This window comes from Ovis canadensis, chromosome 7, assembly GCF_042477335.2.
Source record: "Ovis canadensis isolate MfBH-ARS-UI-01 breed Bighorn chromosome 7, ARS-UI_OviCan_v2, whole genome shotgun sequence".
NCBI lineage: Eukaryota > Metazoa > Chordata > Mammalia > Artiodactyla > Bovidae > Ovis > Ovis canadensis.
Window position 1 is genome coordinate 92600404 of NC_091251.1, and position 26559 is coordinate 92626962.

Genomic DNA, 26559 nt, shown 5'->3' on the forward strand with positions numbered 1-26559 from the left:
TAAGCTATGTTAAAATTAGAAACGCTTGATCATTTTTCAGTTCAGTTCAGTTGCTCAGTCGTGCCCAACTCTTTGCAACCCCATGGACTGTAGCACACCAGGCCTCCCTGTCCATCATCAACTCCCATCAAACTCATATCCATTGAGTCAGTGATGCCATCCAACCATCTCATCCTCTGTCGTCCCATTCTCCTCCTGCCCTCAATCTTTCCCAGCATCAGGGTCTTTTCAAATGAATCAGCTCTTCACATCAGGTGGCCAAAGGATTGGAGTTTCAGCTTCAACATCAGTCCTTCCAGTGAACACCCAGGACTGATTTCCTTTAGGATGGACTGGGTGGATCTCCTTGCAGTCCAAGGGACTCTCAAGAGTCTTCTCCAACACCATAGTTCAGAAGCATCAATTCTTTGGCACTCAGCTTTCTTTATAGTCCAACTCTCACATCCATACATGACCACTGGAAAAACAATAGCCTTGACTCGACAGACCTTTGTTGACAAAGTAATGTCTCTGCTTTTTAATGCTGTCTAGGTTGGTCATAACTTTCCATTAAAAGGAGCAAGCGTCTTTTAATTTCATGGCTGCAATCACCATCTGCAGTGATTTTGGAGCCCCCAAAAATAAAGTCAGCCACTGTTTCCCCATCTATTTGCCATGAAGTAATGGGACCAGATGCCATGATCTGAATGTTGAGCTTTAAGGCAACTTTTTCACTCTCCTCTTTCACCTTCATCAAGAGGCTCTTTAGTTCTTCTTCACTTTCTGCCATAAGGGTGGTGTCATCTGCATATCTGTGGTTACTGATATTTCTCCCATCAATCTTGATTCCAGTTTGTGCTTCTTCCAGCCCAGGGTTTCTCATAATCATTTAAAGTCACCATTAAAGGGTAAGAAGGCAAGCCACAGTGGACTTACACTCTGGCTTTAAAGATACATTTAAAAACAATACATGTAAGGACTCTTGTCCATGCATACAAAGGACTCTTCCGGCTCTGGGAGACAAACAGACAAAACATACTTCACAAAAATGGACACACTTCACAAAAAAGAATATTCAAATAGTCAATAGTCACAGGAAAGAATGCTTAATTAAGATCACTAAATCATCAGGAAATACTAATTTCAGCCTCAACAAGATACATATGATGGGTGGTAATGGTGCTGTTCAGTCACCTGGTCATGTTCGACTCTGTGACCCCATGGACTGCTGCAAGCTAGGCCTCCCTGTCCCTCACCATCTCCCAAAGTTGGCTTTTCACACCAAGTGGCCAAAGGGTTAGAACTTCAGCTTCAGCATCAGTTCTTCCAATGAATATTCAGGCTTGATTTCCTTTAAGATTGCTTGATCTCCCTGCTGTCCAAGGGACTTTCAAAAGGGCCTTCTCCAGCACCACAGTTCAAAAGCATCAATTCTTTGGCGCTCAACCTTCTTTATGGTCCAGCTCTCACATACGTACATGACTACAGGAAAAACCGTAGTTTTGACTATATGGACCTTTGTCAGCAAAGTGATGTCTCTGCTTTTTAATATGCTGTCTAGGTTTGTCATAGCTTTCCTTCCCAGGAGCAGTGTCTTTTAATTTCATGGTTGCAGTCACCATCTGCAGTGATTTTTGGGGTACCTTTTAATATATACAGAATTAACAGATACATGTGCGGACGTATGTGTATTCATTCATGTCACACACACACACACACATTTCTTTTCTTTTTTTTTGGCCATGCCATGCAACATGCAGGATCTTACTTCCAGAACCAGGGATTGAACCCATGCCCCCTGTAATGGCAGCATGGAGTCTTAACTACCAGGCCACCAGAGATGTCCCAGTATTTATCTATTTCTTAATTCTTTATCAGCTAGAAAAGCCCAGAAGTCATGGCACCCCAGTAGCAAATGAACACACCTAGTACACAGATCTTGATTTCCAAATATATTCTCTATTAAAAAGAAGGAGGGATCCTTAGAGAAATGGCTGACTCTAGGGTTTTTGAGATGAACTTGGGGTATCTTATTGTGCCAAAACACAAAAGAAGATACTCAAGGAATGACAGGGTTATGTCAAAAGGACCACAGCAATCAGTTTGAACCGGTTCCCACTGGCCCAATCTGGCACAATTTGAGCATCAGTATAAGTTAATGACAGTGAAGAAATAACACATTGAACAAATACAATTCCAGGTGTCTATAGTGATATAAACAAGTAAGTACGGGGGGGGGGGGGGGAGGGTGCAGGTACAGCTCTTATTTATAACAGAAAGCCAAGTAATAAACACAGAAAGAAAGAAGAAATTAGAAAACCACCATCTGGCAACCCTAATAGTAATAAATGATTCAGGTAAGAATGATGAATGAAAGCTGCCGGAGGGTAAAGTTTTGAGGAATAACATGGTATTTACAGAGCCTCAAACTACTCCCCCACCCACTACCCCCACCTCATGATACTTAAAATTATGAAAAGAAAAATTCTAACTTTACAGTGGAGTACCTGACAAACACTACCTTAACCAAGTATTCCAAGTTAACATCACCAGCAATGGAACAAATAGACAGCTCATGGCTCCATAAACATCTTTTCCATGGTATTCCTAACAGAAGTACATGAGGTGAATTTAATTATGAAAACATATCAAACAAACCCAAACTAAGAGACATTCAACAAAATAACTGGCCCAAACTCTTTAAATATCAAGTCATGAAAAACAAGAAAGATTAAAGAACTGTTCCAGATTAAAGCAGACTAGAGAGACAAGGCAACTAAATCTAATGTACATTTCAGGATATTCTTTTGCTGACATTCTTGGCACCACTAGCAAGACCTAAAAAAGACCTACAGATTAGATCATGGTATCATACTGGTTTAATTTTGATAACTGTGCCAAGACTACATAAGAGAGTGTCCTTGATCTTAGGAAATGTACACTAAAATTCTCAGGGGAAATGGGTATCATGACTGCAGCTGTCTCTCAATTCAGAACAAGAGGTGTATATATGTATTACACATATGCATACACACTCATGGGGCTTCCCTGATGGCTCAGTGGTAAAGAATCCACCTGCCAATGCAGGAGACGCAGGCTTCACCCCTGGGTCTGGAAGATCCCCCGGAGAAGGAAATGGCAACCCAATCCAGTATTCTTGCCTGGAAAATCCCATGGATGGAGGAGCCTGGTGGGCTACAGTCCACGGGACTGCAAAAGAGTTGGTCATGACTGAGCAACTAAACAATAATACACATTCACACACATACAGAGAGAGAGAGAGAGACAGCAGGACTGAGAGACAAGGAGAGAGACAAAGATTGAAGAATAAACAAACGTGGAAAATGTTAATACATGAGGAACGTGGGCAAAAGGTATATATGGAGAAATTATTTGTACTATTTCTACAATTATTTGTAACTTTTCTATAAGCCCGAAATTGCCAAAATTAAAAAATCTTACACAATTCAGAAAATTAGATATTTCAAATCAAAGATAAGAAATTATTCAACCACTTAAAATAATGAAACACCATTTTTTTGTTACTTTGCACTAAAAATGTGTACTACAATATTTAGTGTTAGCGAGATTCTGGAGAAGTTAGTATTTTCATATTTTGCTGTTACAGTAGTAACAGCAAAACTTTTGAGAAAAACAACCTGGCAATATGGACTAACAGCAAAAAAAAAAGTACAGATTCTAGTGATTCTACTGCTGGGAGTCTATACTAAGGAAATAAATGCTAAATGTAATCACTGTGTGTGTGTGTGCTAAGTAGTTTCAGTCGTGTCCAACTCTGTGCGACCACATGAACTGCAGCCTGCCAGGCCCCTCTGTTCCTGGGATTCTCCAGGCAAGAATATTGGAATGGGTTGCTGAGTCCTCCTCCAGGAGACTTTCCCAACCTAAGGATCAAACCTGTGTTTCTTGCATCTCACCTGCATTGGCAGGCGGGTTCATTACCACTAACACCACCTGGAAAGCCCCGAAATCACTAGTCTTATTTAAACAATGCAGACTGGGAAAAACTTGAGTGCAACACAGGGAGAGTTTAAGAAAACAGAGACAATCATTCACAGGAACTATTCGGTCAATAGACTATAAACAGTCTATAAAAACTAAGTAACCATGGCACAGTGCATGCAACAGACAAACCATGATAAAGCGAAACAGTATGGAGAGAAAAATTACAAACTATGGTTTTAAAAATATCTACACACAGGAACTTTCCTGGTGGTCCAGTGGTTAAGACTCCATGCTTCCATGCCACACAGTGAAGCCAAAAAAAAAAGAAGAATCTATACATAGAAAAAGAAGACAAGGAAAATTCACACATTGCTACGGTATTTGTGGGACAGTGGTTTCAATGAATAAGGTTGTTTTCCCTTTATCTTTCACATTTCCCTTTATTTTCACAGTATTAACTTTACTATTTTAATACTGAGGAATATGCAACTAAGAATAGAAAATCAACTTAGTTACTACTTTAACAAAAATCCTTTGTGTTTGCAAAATGTACCTGGAAATATTTCAGAGGGAAAATGGGGGGGGGGGGGGGGAGGGGAGTCAAGATACAGTAATTTATGCAAACACCTTTATTTTGTTTTTAAACATATATAGCAGTAAACATGTGAGACAGGAAGCTCCTTAAGTCCAGAGGGAAAAGGTTACAAAAGATACATTAAAAATATTTAGGTTGAAAGCATGAGCATCCTTAACATTCTTTCTTAAAGAATAAGCACATTCTATACAAATGATTGTGACAAAGAATTTTAAAGTTCAAGAGCCTGTCACAATAATGAGGTAAACCGTGGACAAGAGGAGTCTTGCCAGCTTCTCTCTTCTCCAATACTCACTGAAGTCTCATTCGTTTTTCAGGTGGGCCTTTAGTGCCCACTGTCTGTTGCACATTCTTTGTGGTCTCCTTCTCCTCAGATTTTACAGTCTCTGGTAGAGGCTCTGCCTCTTTCTTTGTCTGATCCACTAGACACCAAAAGCAGATATTTTTTGGAGGGGATGGTGGGTGGAGGGATGAGACCAGTTTAGACAATGGTTAACATGAATGGTTCAGACTCTCAAATTCATTTAAACTACTTATCCCATGTTCTAGATTTAGCTGTTTCATCAGGCAGATGTTTAAGAACCAACTCATTTTACCTGGTAAAACCCAAAACCTGATAATACAAGCAAATTATGATACAACCTCAGATCACCTCCGCTTTTCCACACATCCTCAATACCTATTCATCCCACTCTAATTCATCTTTTAAATATTACTATAATTACCACAAAAGCACCATCTTTTGGCCATTCGGCAAAGCAAATTAAAGGTTAGGAGTAACAAATTACCATTAGAAAGTCTAAAAGGACAAAATGACCATTCATCTCACATGTTGTAGTTATTATTATTTCAAGTTTAATAAGAATTATCAGATGAACCATACCTGGGACAGGCTTTTCTCCAGACTTTTGCTGTAATTTTAAGAAAGAATAGGGGAGGGAGGTGGAGGAAAAGGAGAAAAAAAAACAGGGAACGTTAGCAAAGCTTTCTTCTTCTTGACTTCATAATTTTCATTAAAATTATACTTGCATGCAAATTATATTATAAATGACTTCATGAAGAAGAACTACTATCCATGTACCATAAAAAGTAAACTTATTTTCTACTTCTTATCCCCCAGTTCCAAAAAGACACAAATGTAAAACTAGAACAAAAGAATCAAAGGTTTTAAAAAGAGAAAAACCTTGAACATCAACAAAGTCCTTTGTGTCTGCACTGAGGCTACAATATTTTAAAAAAGTAGCTAAGGAGAATCCAATGAGAGGGAATAATGAAGCTTTTCAAAACTCCATAGACTTACTTGCTTAGGGGAAACAAGCGGAATGAAATCTGGATGACTGATTTTTAAAGTTGGCAGGTATTGGAAGTAAAGAAATAGAGGTATTTTTCTCTGAATATGAGACTTCTGTTGAGTGAGGGCACTATTAGAAATCAAACTGCAGGAAAAAATGACGGGGGCACTAGGAGTCAGGAACAAGGTCAGATCCTTCATTCAGCACAGCAATTCTTTTACTTGAGTGGGCCCTGTCACCTCTGGGATCTCACTACCCAATTTAAATGCTTTAAATCATTTTCCTCCTCCCCTGCTCCTTCTTCATCCTCAAGGCTCACAACCTACCCTTCACCATCAGCCAAGGAAGGTGTGAACATCCCAAACTCTCTCCCTTCTACCTACCTTCAAACTTATAATACTTTTACATGCAGACATACATACATGAAAAATACTTCTCTATACTTCCCTGTCATCTCAGAATAAAAGTGTTCTTTAGAACACTTAATGCCTCTATTTCGGAGAAGGCAATGGCACCCCACTCCAGTACTCTTGCCTGGAAAATCCCATGGGCGGAGGAGCGTGGTAGGCTGCAGTCCATGGGGTCACTAAGAGTCGGACACGACTGAGTGACTTCACTTTCACTTTTCACTTTCATGCATTGGAGAAGGAAATGGCAACCCACTCCAGTGTTCTTGCCTGGAGAATCCCAGGGACAGGGGAGCCTGGTGGGCTGCCATCTATGGGGTCGCACAGAGTCGGACACGACTGAAGTGACTTGGCAGTTGGCAATACCTCTGTTTGTTTTCTGAATTTCCTTCTGAATTTACATGCCCTCCCTAAGCTTTCTTTTCTATTCCTACGAATAAAGGCTTCAAAATTTTCTGTTATCACGTGCTCCAGAGTCAGGCTGTCCACTGCCTACCAACCCACTCCAACTACAAGTTCTGGGAACCACTACACTTAATAAGCCCAAAACTGAATTCCCCATTATTACCCACTGTACAGAAAAGGTTAACACAGAAGGCCTGAGGCTTCAATCCTTAAAAGGGCAACTTGCAAGGTTGGCCTCTGATGGTATCTGGAAACTTGGATTTCAGGAGGGTTCCCACCATTTCCTAACTGATAACGGCAGTTAATTATGCCTAGACTGTATTCACAACGCTGTTTTTGCTTCCTTCAAAGAGTGTGGTGGAATTTTGGTATGTGCTAGGTGCGTGGGTGCTAAGTCCCTTCAGTTGTGTCCAACTCTGAGCCACTCTATGAATTATAGCCCGCCAGGCTCCTCTGCCCATGGGATCCTCCAGGTATGAACACTGGAGTGGGTTGCCAGGCCGTTCTCCAGGGTATCTTCCCAACCCAGGGACTGAACCCACATCTCATGTCTCATGCATTCACAGGCAGGTTCTTTACCACTAGTGCCACCCGAGAAGCCCACGTGTTAGGTAAAGGGCGCCTGAAAAACCTCCCGAAACCTGGGCACCAAGTCTCTAACAGACTTCCTAGGGCAGAAACATCACAAACATTGCTGCGTTTTCACTGTTTAAACAAAAGAGTATATCCCGTATGACTCTTGGGTTATGGGTTTAAAATAGTGACAACACTGGACTATAGAGTTAATAATAAACTCCTTTGTGGAGCATATAAAGTTCTTCTAAATATGACTTTAATCCAATTTTTAAGTCTCATATTTCACCACTCTTTCCTTCATAAAACATGTAAAAGTAATCAAACTTCAGAGTATTTTCTGGTTCTTTTTTTTTTTTTACAACTACACTGCAGTATAACTGACATGCAAAAACACGGCACAGATTTGATATACACAACTTGGTGAGTCTGGACATACATATACTGTGATACCATCATCACAATCAAGGTAATAAATATATCCATCACCTCCAAGATTCCTTTTGCTCCTTTAGTTTGGAGTTCTGTGTGTTTGTGTGTGTGCACTGAAGAACACTCAACATGAGATCCACCCTCTTAGCAAGTTTTTAAATGCACAACACCATATTGTCAACTATAAGCAGTATGTTATACAGCCTATCTCTACAACTTATTCATCTTTATAGAGCTGTAACTACATCCTTTTTACAACTCCTTATTTTCCTCTTCCTTCATCCTCTGGAAACCACTATAATGTTTTCTACACCTGTAAGTCTGACTATCGAATACTTTGGATACCTCATATAAGGGAAACCATACAGTATTCATCCTTTGGTGACTGACTTATCTCACTTGGGACAATTATCTCCCAGGTTCATCCATGGTATCACAAATAGTACAATTTCCTTCTTTTTCTAAGACTGAATAATATTTAACTGTATGTCTATCCCACAGGTTTTCTTTTTTTTTGGAAGTTAATTTAAGAGTTTATTATGAGTTATAAAAAATATCAGTCCATCAAACAATGTAGAAATAAGTATGCAAAAAGTCTGCAAAACAAAAGATACTTTAAACATGTTTAAGTAGAGAAGTTATCTGAAGTTCTGGATTTTCAGTCACTTAATTATTTGCATTATTATGCAATAAGTGAAGTCGCTCAGTCATGTCTGACTCTTTGCAACCCCATGGACTGTAGCCTACCAGGCTCCTTCGTCCATGGGATTTTCCAGGCAAGAGTACTGGAGTGGGTTGCCACTGCCTTCTCCAGGGGATCTTCCCAACCCAGGGTTCGAACCCGGGTCTCCTGCATTGCAAGCAGATGCTTCCAAATAATCCTTAACTTCAATTGGGGTAAGCCTCCTAAATCCAGCTTCGTTGCAGATTCCAACTTCTATATTACCTTCTGTCATCTGCCCTTCAAAGCTTTCCTTTAGGGTTAATATGACTGTATGAATGGCATCTTCAAGTTCCAGATCTTCACTGTATCTTTTCTCAAGGAAAGTTTTCCCATTCACATAGTTCTTTCCCATTGCTGTGGCTTTCCACACAAAGTAAGCTCCAAATGGATCTGACTGAAATAAATATGGCCATCCCTCATTCCAACCACAGATAAGTAAAGAAACTCCAAATGGGTGAACACCACCTGACTGGGTGTATTCCTGCATCACGGAAGCTACTCTCTGGACCAGCTGAGCTGTGGGAATGGGTTCTTGGTAAACAAAATAGTACTGTGGAGCTACTTTTCAAGCTCTGTGCACAAGCATCCTGTAATCTGGGCCCATGCCACTATACACCAAACCTATATGCCTGGTGATGGTTCCACTTTATGGACACTTCACTCATCATACAGAATGGATTTGTTTCTCCTCAGTTGCCAAGACCATGCCATTTGCAGCTTTAATTCCCACTGAAGGAGCTCCTCCAGCTGTAGCAGCCAAAGCATAATCTATCTGGACAAGTTTCCCAGACAGGCTGAATGTTGTCAGTGAAAAGCTGTAACCATGCTCTGCCATCTTTACCCAAAGGCCTTATCCCAGTTTCTTTATCCATTCATCTGTTGATGGACATTATGGCTGCTTCCAGATTTTGGCTATTGTGAATAATGCTAAAATAGTCACAATAATTACAAATGTGGGAGTACAGATAACTCAGATTTCAAACTATATTACAAAGCCACAGAAACCAAAACAGTATGGTATTGGAATAAAAACAGATACAGAGCAATGGAACAAAATAGAGAGCCCAGAAATAAACCCATGTTTATATGGTCAATTTATACCACACACAAAAATTAACTCAAATGGATTAAAGACCTGAATGTAAGACCTGAAATCATAAAACTCCCAAAAGAATAGACAGTAAGTTCCTTGACATTAGTCTTGGTGATGACTTTTTGGGTATGACACCAAAAGCAAACATAAACAAGTGGGACTATATACATCAAACCAAAGAGCTTCTGCACAGCAAAGTGAATCATCAACAAAATGAAAAGGCAATCTACAAAATGGAAGGAAATATTTGCAAATCTCGTATCTGATAAGAAGTTAATATCCACAATATATATGAAGAACTCATACAAGTTAACAGCATAAAACAAACAACTCAGTTAAAAACTGGGCAGAGGACCTGAATAGGTATTTTTCCAAAAAGACACAGATGGCCAACAGATACATGAAAAGTGCTCAACATCACTAATCATCCAACACAGCACTGTGAAGCAATGACACTCCAATTAAAAAAAGAAAAAGACAACTGGTGAGAATATTTTTAAAAAAAAAAGGAGGGGAGGAACACTTGTGCACTAGTGGTGGAAATCTAGTATAGCTACTATAGAAAACTGTATGGAAGTTCCCCTAAAAATAACAGGACTATCATATGACCCAGCAATCCCATTTCTGGTTATATATTCAAAGGGAATAAACACAAATTCTTGAACAGATACCTGCATTTCCACTTTCACTGAAGCATTATTCACAAAAGTTAAGATACAGAAAACCACCTATACATCTGTCAACAGAAAGGATAAAGATGTGATGTGTGTGTGTGTGAGAGAGAGCCTTCTGTGATACACACACACACTGGAATATTATTCAGCTGTGAGAAAGGATATCCTCCCATTTGTGAAAAAACAGATGAACTGAAAGAGCATTATACTAAGTGTTGAATAAGTCAGACAGAGAAAGCCAAATATGGTATCATTTATATGTGGAAATCTAAAATATTTAAACTCAGAGAGAACAGAGTGGTTCCCGCCAGTGGTTGAGGGAGTGGGGAAAATGGAGAGATGCTGGTCAAAGGTAAAAGATGAAATAAGGTCTGGGAATCTAATGTGCAACTTGGTGATCACTGCTAATATTACTGTAGTATATATTTGAAAGTTGCTAAGAGTAAGGAGATCAAACCAATCAATTCTAAAGGAAATCAACTCTGAACATTCATTAGGAAGATGCTGAAGCTGAAGCTCCAATACTTTGGCCACCTGACGTGAAGAGCTGACTCACTGGAAAAGATCCTGATGCAGCAAAAGACTGAAGGCGGGAGAAGAAGGGGACAACAGAGGATGAGATGGTTGGATGGCATCACTGATTCAATGGACAAGAGTTTGAACAAACTCCAGGAGACAATGAAGGACAGGGAAGTCTGGCGTGCTGCAGTCCACGGGGTTGCAAAGAGTCAGACATGACTGAGTAACTGAACAAGAGAGTAAAACTTATGCTATGGCGGAAATCATTTTGCAATATATAAGTGTATCAAATCCACAAGTTGTACATGTTAAACTTACACTACACTGTACACCAGTTATATCTCAATAAAGTTGATAATAAAAAGTTTATACCCGAGTGTTGTTTGATGTTATTTTATATGGAATTTTCTTGCTACTTTTACTGATAGTTTGTTGTTAGTATACAGACATGCAACTGATTTTGGGGTATTGATTCTATATCCTGAAACTTCACTGAATTCATGTATTGGTTCTAACAGTTTTTTAATGGAGCCATAGGTTATGCTATGCAAGCAGACAATTTTACTCCTTTCCTATTTGAATCCCTTTATTTCTTTGTTTCCTAATTTCTCTAGCTAGGCCTTCTAATACTGTGTTGAATAGAAGTATGGAGAATGTGATCTTTGTCTTGTTTTTCATCCTAAGAGAAAATGCTTTGTTCTTCACGACTGAATATGATAGCTGTGGGTCTGTTACAAATGGCTTTTATTATGTTGAGGTATGTTCCTTTCATACCTTTGTTTTCATTGTAACAGGATACTGAATTTTCCCAGCTGCTTCTTCTGCATCTATTGAGATGATTGTGGGATTTTTATTCTTCATCCTGATAATGTAGTGTACTATAATGATTGATTTTGGTTTGTTCAACTATCTCTGCATCCCAGGGATAAATCCCACTTGATCATGATATATGATCCTCTTAATGGGCTACTGTACTTAATTTGCTAGTATTTCATTGAGAATTTTTATACCTATTTTTACTAGGAATATTGGTCTGCAGTTTTCTTGTCTTGTAGTGTCTGTGTCTTTGGTATTAGAGCAATGCTGGCCTCATAAAATGAATCTGGAAGTGTTTGCTCCTCTTCAGTTTTTTTGAAGAGTCTGAGAATGGTGTTAATTCTCTTTAAATGTTTGGTAGAATTCACCCATGAAGTCATCTCTTCTTGGACTTTTCTTTGTTGAGAGGTTTAAGATTACTGATTCAGTCTCCTTACTCATTATTGGTCTGTTCGGATTTTCTATTTCTTAATGAGTCAGTCTTTGGTAGGTCATGTACCAAGGAATTTCTTATAGGTTATCCAATTTCTTGGCATATAAACTGTTTACAGTAGTCTCTTATGATCATTTTATTTCTGTGGCTTCAGTAGTAATGTCTCAAATTTTATTTGAGTCTTTTTTGTTAGTCTAGCTAAAATTTAGTCAATTTATCTTTTGAAAACACCAGCTCTTAGTTCCTTTGCCTTTTTATTGTTTGCTTGTTTTCTAAATTGAAGTATAGTTGATTTAAAATGTTGTGTTAGTTTCTGGTGTACCATTGATTCTTTTCTATTATTTTTCTAGTCTCTATCAGTGGAAGTTAAACAACACACTCCGGAACAACCAATAGGCCAAAGAAGGAATAAAAAAGGAGAATCAGAAATTATATGGAGAGAAATGAAATTGAAAACATAACATATCAGAACTTACAGGACAGCAAAAGAAGTACTAAGAGGGACGTTAACAGTGATAAAACCCTTCATTAAAAAGAAGGAAAGATCTCAGAAAACATAACTTTTCACCTCAGGAAATTAGCAAAAGAACAAACAAGGGATTTTCTTGGTTTCTGAGTATATTTTCATCATTTTCATGTTTCTTGTTTTGCATTTTCCATTTCCCTTTTCTAAATCAACAATGCCAAAAAAAAAAGTGAGCCACAAATGCAACTATATATGTAATTTTAGATTTTCTAGTAGTCACATTTTCAGAAACAGATGAACTTTAATATTTTTAACCAAATGTATTTCAAATAGTGTCCTAGACATATAACCAGTATTTTTAAACTAGACATTTTATACATATTCTTACGTACTAAGTCCTTGAACCCAGTATGTCTTCCACACATATCACAACTCAATATGGACTAGGTGTGTTTCAAATGCACAATAGTCACATGTGCTGAGGGTCTATTGTACTGTGTGGGTCTAGATGTTCTGCCTCCAACATTCCTAGTATGTATTATGTACTCACAGAATGAATGGTCAACCACACCTAATCTCTTACACTCTGTAGTCACTACTCATTGTCTTACATACAGCTGTAATTCACTGATTTATTTATTCAACAGACACTGTTTCATCTTCAAGTGTAATTAATGAGATTTCCCTAAACTGACTTTGAGTTCCAACTGAGCCTCTGCTCCCTTCAGTACCGTATCACCATTCCAACACCACATTTCATCCAGTAGAGTCAACGAAGGGGGAAGGGGAGGTCTGTTCTAAAGTCATCTCAGGGTGTGAAAAATCTCAATCAGAAACTACCCTTGAAAATCTCTTAAATAGGCCCTCAACAAGAAAAACAGTATCTACGACCTTAAGTCTAAGTATCTAAGTTGTATCCGACTCTTGCTACCCTATGGACTGTAGCCCACCAGGCTCCTCTGTCCATAGGATTCTCCAGGCAAGAATACTGGAGTGGGTTGCCATTTCCTTCACCAGGGGATCTTCCTGACCTGGGATAGAACCCAGGTCTCCTGCATTGCAAGCCAATTCTTTACCAACTGAGCTATGAGGGAAGCCCATCTATGACCTTGTGTGTATACAATCCTGTAAAGACAAATAAGAGCTGAGACAAATCATGAGAATAACATGTTCACACATTCCATTTCACACCTACTTCTCTGCCCAAGCTCATTCAATAGACCTGCTATTGCTGTTGGAATACCCAGAATAACATAAGAGAATTCATTTTAATTTCAACACCAGTATGACATAAGCCTATTTATTTTTACTCTTGCCTCCTCCATTTGTCATCAAATGTGCTATTGTGTTACAAAAGTTTAAACTATTCTCTAATTTAACGACTTAAATATCCACTATATTCAGGCTAGAAGGTAGCATACAGAGTGACAGCATGAGTTCCAAATTCCAGTTTTGTTACCAACACTTTCGGCAACCTTCTGAATATATTATCTATAAGCAGGCCTCACAGAATGTGAGGATTCCATGAGGAATTAAACTTTAAGAGCACAGAACAGTATTAATTAGATTCCCTTTACCCATTTCTCCCATTAAGTCCTTGAAAAACTTTCTTTTGATTCAGAGTTTTTAACTAATGAGGAAATCAATATGTTTAGATCACATCCGAAACAGTTCTTACTTAAAAATTAAAATGTCAGAAAAAGTGTTGAATCAAAATTAACCACATGCATTCTCATTACCTGCACAAATTTGGGTGGAAATTTTTGCCTAAGATCTAGAAGCAAAGCATCCACACGCTGTCTCTGGAAAATAGAGCTTGGTTCTTCTTTCCTTTTGACTTTAGGTTTGACTTTATCTATTAAAATATGAAGTCCAAATCAAAACACTAATTACTTTGATGCCTTATATTTTACAAATCTTTGTCTGCCACAAATATATTCAAATTTCATTTTTTTAATGGCTGCTATTCCAAAGGCAATCCCGCCAAATACATTAAACATAGCATAAGGACAGAAGCACTGAAACTCTGAAATGAGGTTAAAATTCTAACATTTATAAAGCTGACATATCTTTTAAAGATATTTCAATTTTAGCATGGACAGACACTGTTCTTACCTTTTCATAATTATTTAATTATGAAAAACTTTAAGGCTACATTTTCCATAATTATCTAACACATTTTGATTATGTGTGAAATTATCTTATATTTACTTTAAGTGTATTAAATTTGTTTTTCCCACAAAACCTAATAGGCACAAATGGAAAATGTAATTTTCATAAACTTTAGTTACCATACTCAATTATGAAGACTATAATCCACTAAAAATCAGGACAAACCAGACAACAAAAGATCATGAAGAGAGAAAAGAACTTACAAGAGAAATTCTGAAATTAATCATGTGTGGGAGTTTTCCTGGGAGGGCAATGTGCTGGCGGGTTGTTTCTAAAGGAGGGGTTCCATTTAAGTTTTACTTCAAATACTTCATTAGGGGAAAGAGCTCTTGGGAGAAGTTTATTCAACTAATGCAAACTTTCCTAAGTCAAATGTTGTTGCCAGCACCTACTATCAAGAATAAATACAACTACATCTCAAAGACCCTTTATTCCACGGGTCTGAATTTTATTTCAAGGCTACCTTTTCCATAGTAATTCATCCTAAGTTGCTATTTCTCTAAAGAGAAATGCAGAATATAGGTATACTGCTGTGGATATGTTTCTAGAAGTATTTTTATCGGCAAAATATGGTGCAAATCAAGTAGTGGATTAGCAGCTATGGAAACTACACCTGGCATCACAACAGGTGCTAATATGGAAAAATCAGAAACAGACTGGTAATCATCTGGAGATATGGCTTTAAGAGCATCTCCCCTAGTTCAAAGACTCAGATTTAGGTTCCAGGCTTCAAGATGACTCAAGAGTTAAGTAAGAAGGAAATATCATCATTACTCTTTCTTCATCATTGATTTCCCTTATGTTTTCTAAATATTTTAAAACCTTGAATCAACTTATCAAAGATGTCACTTACCAAAGAGATTAAAATGTATGCCTGCTGTTGCTAAGGGAATGCTATGACTACCACATCTAGTTTCAGGAAACCTAGCTCTGACAATGTTATCATCCTATGAACTCTTCCTATAAGAGGTAAAACACACCAAGAAATCACTGATAGCCATTTTTTGAAAGAAAAACAGCTTCATCCTCCAAGTAACAAAAAGTGTTTTAGGAGGGTCCAGGTGTCCCACCTACCTTGCTCTTCGTGATCTTTGAAGTGCCACCAATACCCTTTGGAAGGGTGATATCGACAGTATGACATAGCTTCATCAAAAGCTGACTGAATGCCATGCACTGCAGTAAGCTGATAAAGGGAAAACCAATTTTGAACTTTTCATCAGTCATCCATAATTTACAAAGTAACTACAGTATTACATGTGCAAAGACAGTAATTCTTCTGTTTTTCAGAACCTGAATCACTATGTATCTGGGGCTGTTGTATATACTTTGAACAGGGAGCTGGCCCACAGGAAGCAATGCTTAAGACATTCTAATGGTCAACACTTTATTCCAAGGGAGAAGAGTTCCTGTTTAATTCTTGGAAGCAAGGTAGGTCAGCTAGAAGTTTTCTGTAATGTTTAAAGAATGTAAAGACACTTACCACTCTAGAGTTTATAACTGACCCCAAGTCTGGTGCCTGATAGATCACTCCAGCAATAATATAGTAATCAGCCAGTGGGATAACTAAAGCAGTGGGAGAAACAAATGCTTATTAATACAGCTATGCACACAAACTGCTAAATACACTTCCTTGAGAACAAAACTTTGACCTTTTCCCATATTAAAGCTTAAGGTGGGATTTGCCAATTCCTGTTTTTGTAAATAAAGTTATATAGAAAAATCACCACACCCCTTCATTTCCATCATTATCTAAGGCTGCTACAGCACTAGTGGAGTAGTCTCAGACATCGTGAGGCCCACAAAGCCTAAATACTTCGTCTTTGTAATGTGGACCACCACAGAAGTGTGCTAACTTTTGCTCCAGGAGCAGTGCTTCTTAAACTTACTGATCATCTGAATCATCTGAGTATCTTGTTAAAATTAGACTCTGAGTAGTAAGGAAGGACAATGCATTTCTAACAAATTCCTAAGTGATCCAATGCTGCTGTCAGTCAACCACACTTCGGGGAATAAGACCTTAGAGCACGACAGATTTAGGGTCCAGGATGAAGATATCAGACGCACTGAACTTGGCTCTGTGCTCCAGTCCAAGGTTCTAAGGAATAAAACAGCTGCTAGTGAGGCTGGTGTCATCATGGGTCACTTCTGTACCTGGAATCCTTCCATCATGTAAACTGTGTCCCTGGGGAGGGACTCTGATCTTTGATTATGAAAGTTAGTTTGGATTCTTGACTCTGGAACACAACTTCATTAGCAAAGTCATTCTCTGGAATCAACACCAGGGTGAAGGTTGTTCTCAAAGGTCTTGAAGAGAGCATGTGATTTAGGAGATGTAGCTGATCATCTCTGGAATGAGTGACTAGCTCTTTGATTCTAAATCAAGTCTGAACTCTATACTCTCTATACGATTTCTAAAGCAAGTTTTTATTTGGTAACATAACCCAAAAAAGGCTTCTGGTTCAATGTGTCAATGAGGGTTTTCAACTGATCTTTTATGAATCTGGCGCAACTGCATCTACCAGGAATTAGACATGATTTCCTTCTGAGAGACTAGACTTCTGACAGGCAGAGGATGTCTACACGATCAGCCCTCAGTAAAAATTCTGGACTCAAGAGTCTCCAAGGGTCTTTCCTGAGCAGACATCTTATGCACATGGGGGTGCATTTCACTACTGGAGGGAGGGTGGACTTGGTGTGGCCCCTCACAGAAGGGAAAGCATGGGAAGCCTACACATGGATTCCCACAGACCCCTAAAACAGAAGGCAATCCAAAACATAAGAACATACAGCTCAGGAGTCAATATATCATGGTATTTTAAGAAGAAAATAATACCTGAAGTTTACACATTTTACCTTGAGTAGGGGACTGCCGCTGTTGCTTCCGAATGATAAAAAGAATGGGCTCTTGAGCATGTAAAAGGATGTATTCCACTCCAACCATCTGACTGAAAACAGGAGGCAAAAATTCAGGGATCTATGAATGCCCTACAAACAATTCTGCAGAACATTCAATTATTATATAAACGCAGAGCAACATTGTAAATAGGATAAACTGCCTATGTGTGATATTAAAAATTGGCTGTTCAATAAAACTGGCTGTTTTTCCCAAGAAGGTGGAGCACAGATAAAGTAAGATTTGGTTTTTAAACAACAATAAAATTTCTCTATAAAAATTCATGATGAACTTACGTTAGATTACTTTCAGTCATGGAAGTACACTGAACTTACATTTCAAAAAAGGCAACTAAAATACCCATGATGCTTCCTGAACAAAGAGATCTACAAATATATATAAAACATAAAAATATACATGAACACTATATCTGTCCTAATTATATATCTCTACTATATATTCTACCCAAACAGAAAACATCAAACCTTATCCTCACCTCCAAAAAATTTTCTTCTGACATACTACATTTAAAAGCAACATCAAGATGCTTCAGTAAACATAAATATTTACCTCACAACAAAAGCTATTTAAAATACCAGAAATTTAATTACCTGGAATCCACACTCCCCATGTTTAGCTGACAGATGAAAAACCCTATTACACAGCCGTTTCAGAAACTTTTGTATCAGTAATAAATTCTTAATTATTTAGCATCTGAAGTCTGAAGAATCTTGCTTTGTATTTGTATGGCTAAAATTTTACTTGTCATACAAAAAAAATTTCTATAAACGGCACTATGGTTTAAGACATTAAATTAGATGTAGAGGAGATAATAAATACAGTTACCTGGTTAAGGACAACAGAGCTGCACTGTTAAAATCAATGACATCTACATCTACTGCATTTTAAATGGACTATAATATAGGAAGTTATAAAAAAAAGACTTCCTAGGTTCCAAGTGACTACTAATAATTCCTTTGCATGTCAAACTTGTACAAACAAAACTCCGGTTCTTCCAAAACTTCTACTCTGTACTTCATGATCCACAGCTGGAAAGAAATATTCATTACAAAATCTGTAGCTGGCAAAGATGCTACCTTCTTACTGATAACTTACTTTAAGTGCTCTAAAGTTAGCCTCTGCATTTTGACCACTTCGTTATTACATGTCCTGTCATAAAAAGGATTACTTCTTTCTGAAAAATAATCCAGGACACTTCCACTGTTCAAAATAGGGATCCAGGAACTGTCAACCCAAGAGATTCCCAGCAGATTATCTTCAAAAAAAGAAACAAAATGATAAAGGATGAGAAAAGAGAAAAAAAATCCAATCCAACAAACATTTATTATGTATATAACAGAGGAGGCACTATGAATCTAAGAATGTCATGGATCCTAAACTATATACCCTCACAGTCTAACTAGAAGTGGTAAGTATGCAAGAAAACAATGACAACACATTAAGAACTACAATAAAGATGTGAATAAGTATGTTATGGGAGCACAGCGGAGCGAGCAGAATACCTCACCTGAGGGAACAGAAATGAGTTTTCCTGGGGTGAGGAGAAGGTGGGTTTTAGCAGGTGAGTTTTAGCACGATATGTTAAAGAATAAATAGAGGCTCACCATGGAGAAAAGAGAAGCAAAGCAATTCCAAGCAGAGAGAATGTAAATACAAAGGTAGGGAAATATAAAAATACATGATTAAAGGTCTAGGTGAAGAAGTTATAAGACTTGAAATCTAGAGAAGTCTTTATTGGAGATCCTGAGTTTTTATAATGTTGGCAACTAATTCAAAATTTTTCAAACAATACTCATGCCAAAGAAAACACATCCACTGCCACTAGTCTGAGACCTTCCAACTAAAGAGACAGAAATAAGTTAGGAAGCTATTATTATAGATGAGACCATAATGTTGTAAAGGGGGCAAATGAAAAGTTGAATGCCCTTAATTACAGCCATACAATGTCATATTTTAAAGAATTAAACCTTAAATTGTTCAAAATGGAAAAAGAAAAAGACAGACATGGAAAGTAGGGCTAGACAGCTTTAACTGAGCTTTTACTGGTTATCAGCTACAATGTTTCATAACACTGACAGTACCAAATCCCACTAGGTGTTAAGCCATGGATGTCAAACTGCCTATATAATACTGGTTGAAGGAGGCAGAACTGAAAACTTCAATCTCTTCTAAACTGTAATTATTTCTGGCATCTATAAAGAAGTCAGACCTAATTCAAGGTGACAAGCAATTTAGAGGAAAACGAATCAAATTGAAAAAGCAGTTACACAAAGGTAAGACATGCTGTGCACACTATAAAATGAAGGAGGAAGAACAGACGAAGCATGTTAACGACCAAACAATCAGTAGAGACCACTGAGATGGCCCATCATAAATGGACCATGCCATAAACAAACATTTAACAGGCCAGGAAAAAACATTTTCAGAAAGAGAAAGGTTTTCCAATGAAAAACAACTAAAGATAATCATTATTTTCAGCTTTTAACACTACAGTCCAGTTACTAAAGTTGTTTTCCTTAAAGCAACTTTCTCACACTTTTCTTCTTTATTTACTTAGGAACAATCATACAAAAGCATCTGCAGAAGAACAATTTGAGGCTGGTTTCTCCTTTACATAGTAACTATGTCCATATGGTGTTAAAAGTTATTGACAAACCATTACAGTATCACAGATCATTTCAGCATAGGCAGAAAAATAATCTGCAAAAGCAAATAAATGTATAATTATAGATTCTTCCTCTCCACAATTATGGAGCATTAATGATATGGGCGTGAGGTGATGAGGGCCTAGTGGAAGGCAATGGCAATATACAGCAAGATAAAAACAAACATTTTTTAGGAGGGAAAAGAGACAATTTGCTGAATGACCAATTATAAAGTCAGCGAGCTTAGGAACCAGTAAATGATTTATGAAGGTGTAATGAATTTGGCTTGAATACACTGAGTTTACATATGGAATCAGACTCTCAGAATTAGGAAAAATTACAAATGTCATCTTATCCAAGAGACTGTTCAGTAAATTCTCTCTACAATTTTCTTCATCTGGCGGTTTCCTGATCAGCAATTTTATGTCATATTTTCTTCATTTAGTAAACTAGTCAAAGATAAAAAGTAAGGTGAGTATGACCTGGAAATAAATACAGAGAACAGTATTTACCACTTTTGAACACTAACAGTACAGACACTACTTTACCCAATAACTCAAGATTGGTACTATTATTAATATTAGTTTACAAAAGAAAAACCTGAAATACAGCAAGGTTAACTCGTCAAGGTCACAGAACCACTAAATGGTAGAGTTGAGATTTGAAACCAGGCAGCTCAGCTCCAGAGCCCACACACCTCTACACTTGGCTGCCTCAAAATCAAAATACTGAGTCAGGAGAATTTCTGAGAGAAGCCAGGGCTGATACCACAGATTTGGAGACCACTAGTAGAACAATCGGAGAAGGCAATGACACCCCACTCCAGTACTTTTGCCTGGAAAATCCCATGGATGGTGGAGCCTGGTGGGCTGCAGTCCATGGGGTCACTAGGAGTCAGGCATGACTGAGCGACTTCACCTTCACTTTTCACTTTCATGCACTGGAGAAGGAAATGGCAACCCACTCCAGTGTTCTTGCCTGGAGAATCCCAGGGACGGCGGAGCCTGGTGGGCTGCCGTCTATGGGGTTGCATAGAGTCGGACACGACTGAAGCGACTCAGCAGTAGCAGCAGCAGTAGAACAATGAGTGCTGTCCTGTAGAAGAGGTAGTCTAACCAAATTCATTTCCTCTTCTCCGTTCCTTTTGCCAGTATCACATCTAATCTTCCAAGTGTCACTTGGATAGCAGCCTCCTTACGGGGCTTCCTGTCTCCAGATCTTCACTCAATCCTATTCAGCCTTAAAAATGCCACTTATACATTAAAAAAAAAAAATTTGATTGATTGATTACTTTTGGCTCTGCTGGGTCTCTGTTGCTGCGTGGGCTTTTTCTAATTGCTTAGAGCAGGGGCTACGCTTCGCTGCAGTGCATCAGCGTCTCACTACAGTGGCTTCCTGGCACATGGGCTTAGTTAGTTGCCCCGTGGCATGTGGAATTTTCCTGAACCAAAGATCAAACCTATATCCCCTGGATTGGCAGGCAAATTATTAACTACTCGATCACAGGGGAAGCCCAACTTGTACATTTTTCAGTGAGAGCTGCATAATACATCATGATATTCTATGCAAAATTTAATTATTACTTTAATCTTCTTACTTAAAGAACGGCAGTGCACCTACAGTCTAAAAGAACAAGGTCCAAATTCTTTAACACAGCATTTCACAATCTAGCTCCAATATTCCTACTTCACTGCCCACAATTCACCATCACACAGCAGAATGGCACAAGGAAAAAGTATTGACAACTATAAGACAGCAGGCGAGTTAACCTCCCCATGCCTCACTTCTCTCATCTATAAAACAGGTATTATTATGTATGTAAAAGGTTTAGTACACTGTAAAAATTCAGTGTCAATTATGACGATGATGGTGGTACTGCTGGTAGTCAATTTCATTTAAGATCAATACAACTGACCTTATTTCTGGCTTAACCAAAGGTGTCCTAGTTTGGGCCTCTTTTTTCTTTTTTTTCTAGTTTATACACTTTTATGGAAAAAATAGAAACCTCTTTTATTCTCAAAAGGGTATAGGTTTACCAGAAAATTCAAAGGGTCATGTTAGATTAAACTCATTTCAAATGTTACTAATCTCTGCAAAGTCTTTCTCCAGTTTCCAAGGTAGAAATAATGGTTTCTTTCTCTATGTTCTCAGAGCAGTTTCTATATACTTCAATTATTAATTATTAATAACCCACAAATACAAATGTGTTCCTGTTAAATGCTGACTTTTTAAGAAACTGGGGCTGTGGGCTACTAATCAAAACTAGCACAGGATCTGACTGGTTAGAGTTAGAAAAAGCTCATTAATTCATGATTAACGGCTAAGGATAAGTTACTCTACTGGTCATAAATTTACACATACTCCAGTATCCAAAGATGTTCATCTACAAAATACTTAACTGGGTGATGTGTGGCTGTAAAATAGAATACCTTAGCTCTCCCACATAGAAACTACCTAAGACCACAGCCCAATAAAGAGAATACACTACCCAAACAAGCAGACTCCAATAACTTCTTGCCATCTGCACTGTTACCACCCTAGTCTGAGCTATCCCCAAATCCCCATTCATTACAAAAATGGCCTTCTAACTAGCCTCCCTAATTTCACCATTGCCCTCCTACACTGTTCTCAGCAGCCAAAGTAACCCTAAGAAAAAGTAAGTTACATTATGTTCATCCTCTTTGGTCAGAACCCTCCCGTGGTTCTCCGTTTTTACTCAGAGGAAAAGCCAAAGCCCTTACAACAGCCTACAATTTCTAGATGACCAGGCCACCAATTCTCTCTGACCGCCTCTATTTCCGGCCTCCTCACTCACTCGGCTTCAGTCATACTGGCATCCTTGCTCTTCTGACACACCATACACATTCCCACCTTAGAGTCTTTGCCTTAGAGGCTTTAACAAATCTAAATAAAAAGTGAAAGTCGCTCAGTCGTGACTCCATGGACTATACAGTGATGGAATTCTCCAGGCCAGAATAATGGAGTGGGTGGGTAGCCTTTCCCTTCTCCAGGGGATCTTCCCAACCCAGGGATCGAACCAGTTCTCCCCCTTTGCAGGTGGATTCTTTATCAGCTGAGCCACCAGGGAAGTCTAAAGTTATGAAAACTAAACAGTCTGATAAGACTTTTTATTTTTTATTCAATTGCAAGCGAGAGCGTGTTGACGTGGCCCTAACAAAGCTCTCTGACAACAAGCGAGTAATGAAATTAGGTGCTTGATAGTCTCACCTATAATGAAAGAAAAACATATAGTAAGCATTATTCAGAAATGCTGAAGATCACTAGACATTTTGACAATATATAAATGACAATATATTTGCAATGCATGTGCCAGACTCCAATTTGGTCAATAAAGAAAAAGGAGTATCAAACGTCAGGATTAAGGCGGCCCCCAGGAGAAGGCAATGGCACCCCACTCCAGTACTCTTGCCTGGAAAGTCCCATGGACGGAGAAGCCTGGTGTGCTGCAGTCCATGGGGTCGCTGAGAGTTGGACACGACTCAGTGACTTCACTTTCACTTTTCACTTTCATGCACTGGAGAAGGCAATGGCAACACACTCCACTGTTCTTGCCTGGAGAATCCCAGGGACGGCGGGATTCACGACTCAAGCGACTTAGCAGCAGCAGCAGGCCAAGTTCCAAGGATGAACCAAACCCTGTCAGCGGCTTATCACCCCACCCCCTTCTATACCCAAAGGCCGTTCCTTCACCCGGATAGAGAGCCCCAACCAATACTGATGGAGACGTATGCACAACAACACCGCAGCTATCAGGGCTCAAAGCCCAGGGTTTCTTCCAAGCCCCTTCGTTTTAACGCTTCTAAGAGACTCCTGAACAACTGCGAAAATCTAGGCAGTTTTCCGCCAGATTTGAGCTTCGAGTCGTTCAGAAAAAAAAAAAAAAAAAAAAAACAATCAAAAGAGCTTGGCAGATATCACAAAGGAACCAGAATTTTGCCCTCAAGAGCTATAAATCCCTAAACCAGGTCCCAGACAATCAGAAAACAAAGGATGATAACACAGGCTACCTCGGATATCCACCGCCGCCATAACTCCGAAAGTGTTTTCAGGCCCTTCTTCCGGCGCAGAGAAACCGTCACAACTCAGAGACGAAAGAGGCAGGCTGCAGAGCGGAAGAACGTCGAGGAGGAACCAAAAGAGGGCGAGGCGGACAGAAGAGGGGGTGGAGCGGCGGCGGGGAGAAGGCGGGACTGAGACCGAGTGGGAGGGGCTAGAAGGCGGAGTTGGGAGGGGAGGAGGGGATAGGAGAGCTTTGCTGGAAAGAGCTGCTGCTGCTGCTTAATCGCTTCAGTCGTGTCCGACTCTGTGCGACCGCATAGACGGAAGCCCACCAGGCTCCCCTGTCCCTGGGATTCTCCAGGCAAGAGTACTGGAGTGGGTTGCCATTTCCTTCTCCAGTGCATGAAAGTGAAAAGTGAAGGTGAAGTCGCTCAGTCGTGTTCGACTCTTACCGACCCCTTGGACTGCAGCCTACCAGGCTCCTCCGTCCATGGGATTTTCCAGGCAAGAGTACTGGAGTGGGTTGCCATTTCCTTCTCCATGCTGGAAAGAGGGAGCAGATTCAAAGAAAAGAGAGGTAGAAGCAGGAGATGCTATCGGGTTAAAAATTTGGGGACTTTGAGAAAAAAGGGACTGAACAGAGGCCTGCCCAACGCCCATCACTGAGGGATTCGAAAATTCCACCTTGATCTGTGATCGTTTTAAAAAAACAAATTATGATTGTGCAGAATTGGGGGTGGCAACATTTTTAATTCTAATAACTCTTTCAGGCGTATTCAATGAATTGCTCAGTTTAGGAGCCACTGTACTGTTCTTAGTCGTTCAGTCGTGTTGGTTTCTTTGAGACCCCATGGACTGTAGCTTGCCAGGATCCTCTGTCCATGGGGATTCTCCAGGCAAGAATACTGGAGTGGGTTGCCATGCCCTCCTCCAGGGGATCTTCCCAACCCAGGGATGGAACCCAGGTCTCCCACATTGCAGGCAGATTCTTTACCATCTGAGCCACCAGGGAAGCCCAAGAATATTATAGTGTGTAGCCTATCCCTTCACCAGGGGATTTTTCCCATTCAGGGATCAAACCAGGGTCTCCTGCATTGCAGGTGGATTCTTTACCAGCTGAGCTACCTGGGAAGCCCTTAGGGGCCACTGACCATTCTATTTTTCACCCTACCTCAAATGTGGGGATAGGACAGGACTAAGCAGGAGGAATTTGACAACTATTAGATTTATGTAACTAAGCCCATTAAAATATTACATACCTTTGAGACAAAATTTTCACAAAACAAGGCTTCCAGCACAAAACATTAACAAGATTAAAAGAAAGGGAATACCTTGGGTCCCTGAGTAAAGACCTAGTGTCCAAATTCCAGGTAATCTGGGCTAGATAGCAAGATGCCTTAGAGGGAACAATTCTGGAATGGGGAAGCTATAGGAAGTCTTAGAAAGATTTTAAAGCTCCAGTGTGTCTCCATAAAAGCAAAATGTTGAGGATATTTGCAAGCAAGACACAGATGCCAAGAAGAGAACCCCAAAATCTGAAGAAGCCCTTTTGTATGGGGATGAAGTGTTAGTGCCTATATCTTCTCCAGAATTTAGGTAGTGTGAAGGTTCCCCCAGAATTTAAGCACAGAACAGTGGTAAGGGGTGGGGAGTACAGCAGTGGGGGGTGAGAGCCAGAACAGCCGTGAATTCACTGGAATTTTCTACATTATAGACTGGGAATTCAAAGCTTTTAACTCTAAGTGGCATAAAAATATATTGCTTTGTTTAACTCCAGTTTTTGAACTGGGATTTTATGCTTGAGATGATATGTATACGTGTCCCAATAAAAATATGCACACACATAGAGCAGAGTTTACTTTTCAAAGGAGGAAGGCCTGGTGGGGCCTGGTTGAGGAGGCATTCCAAAATAGTGGTTATCGTATCCAATAAACAGAACTGTGAAACATCAAGCTTTCTGTTTTGTTTGTTATGTTTTCTTGAACTTTTATTAGGAGAAAATAACAGAACACAGATCCTTAGGTAATAAAACATATGGTAAGCATAGTAAGCCAGACCTGGGAGCTCGGCCTTTATCTTGTAGGCAGTGGGAGAAGTGTAATTGTGATTCCATTTTATCAATATGAAGATTATCCAAGGAACATGAGTTGGAGGCATTTATAAGACTAAGAACAGGGAGTCGGTTTAGGAGACTGGCAAACAAATGATGTCTACATTCATACAAAGGTAGTAGTAGCTGAGGGAAGAAAAAGGATGACAAATATTTTGGAGATAAAATCAAAAGATAATTAGTGATGAAGGAGAGGCAGGAAATAAAAAATTATTCCTAGGATATTGCTTTATAAGACTAAGTGCTCCTGGAGAAGGAAATGGCAACCCATTCAATATTCTTGCCAGGGAAATCCCATAGACAGAGGAGCCTGGCAGGCTGGAC

General features: G+C 39.2%; 1 protein-coding gene and 1 pseudogene across 2 annotated transcripts; both read right to left on the bottom strand.

Annotated features, from left to right (window-relative positions):
* Nucleotides 1–1918: 1918 nt before the first annotated feature.
* MED6 (mediator complex subunit 6) lies at nt 1919–24253 on the bottom strand. Of its 2 annotated transcripts, XR_011258334.1 has the most exons (9): nt 24134–24253; nt 18556–18715; nt 17400–17491; nt 16027–16109; nt 15621–15729; nt 14114–14229; nt 5424–5451; nt 3955–4962; nt 1919–3054 (listed from the first exon to the last, which is right to left on the bottom strand). XR_011258334.1 is itself a non-coding variant. In XM_069596920.1 (8 exons), the coding sequence occupies exons 1-8, from the start codon at nt 24153–24155 to the stop codon at nt 4832–4834; spliced, it is 741 nt and encodes a 246-aa protein (XP_069453021.1). In that variant the 5' UTR covers nt 24156–24253; the 3' UTR covers nt 1919–4831. The 2 variants fall into 2 exon arrangements, 1 of the variants encoding a protein (XP_069453021.1); XM_069596920.1 differs by having other exon boundaries at nt 1919–4962.
* LOC138443854 (proteasome subunit alpha type-2 pseudogene) lies at nt 6559–9298 on the bottom strand (annotated as a pseudogene).
* Nucleotides 24254–26559: the final 2306 nt, after the last annotated feature.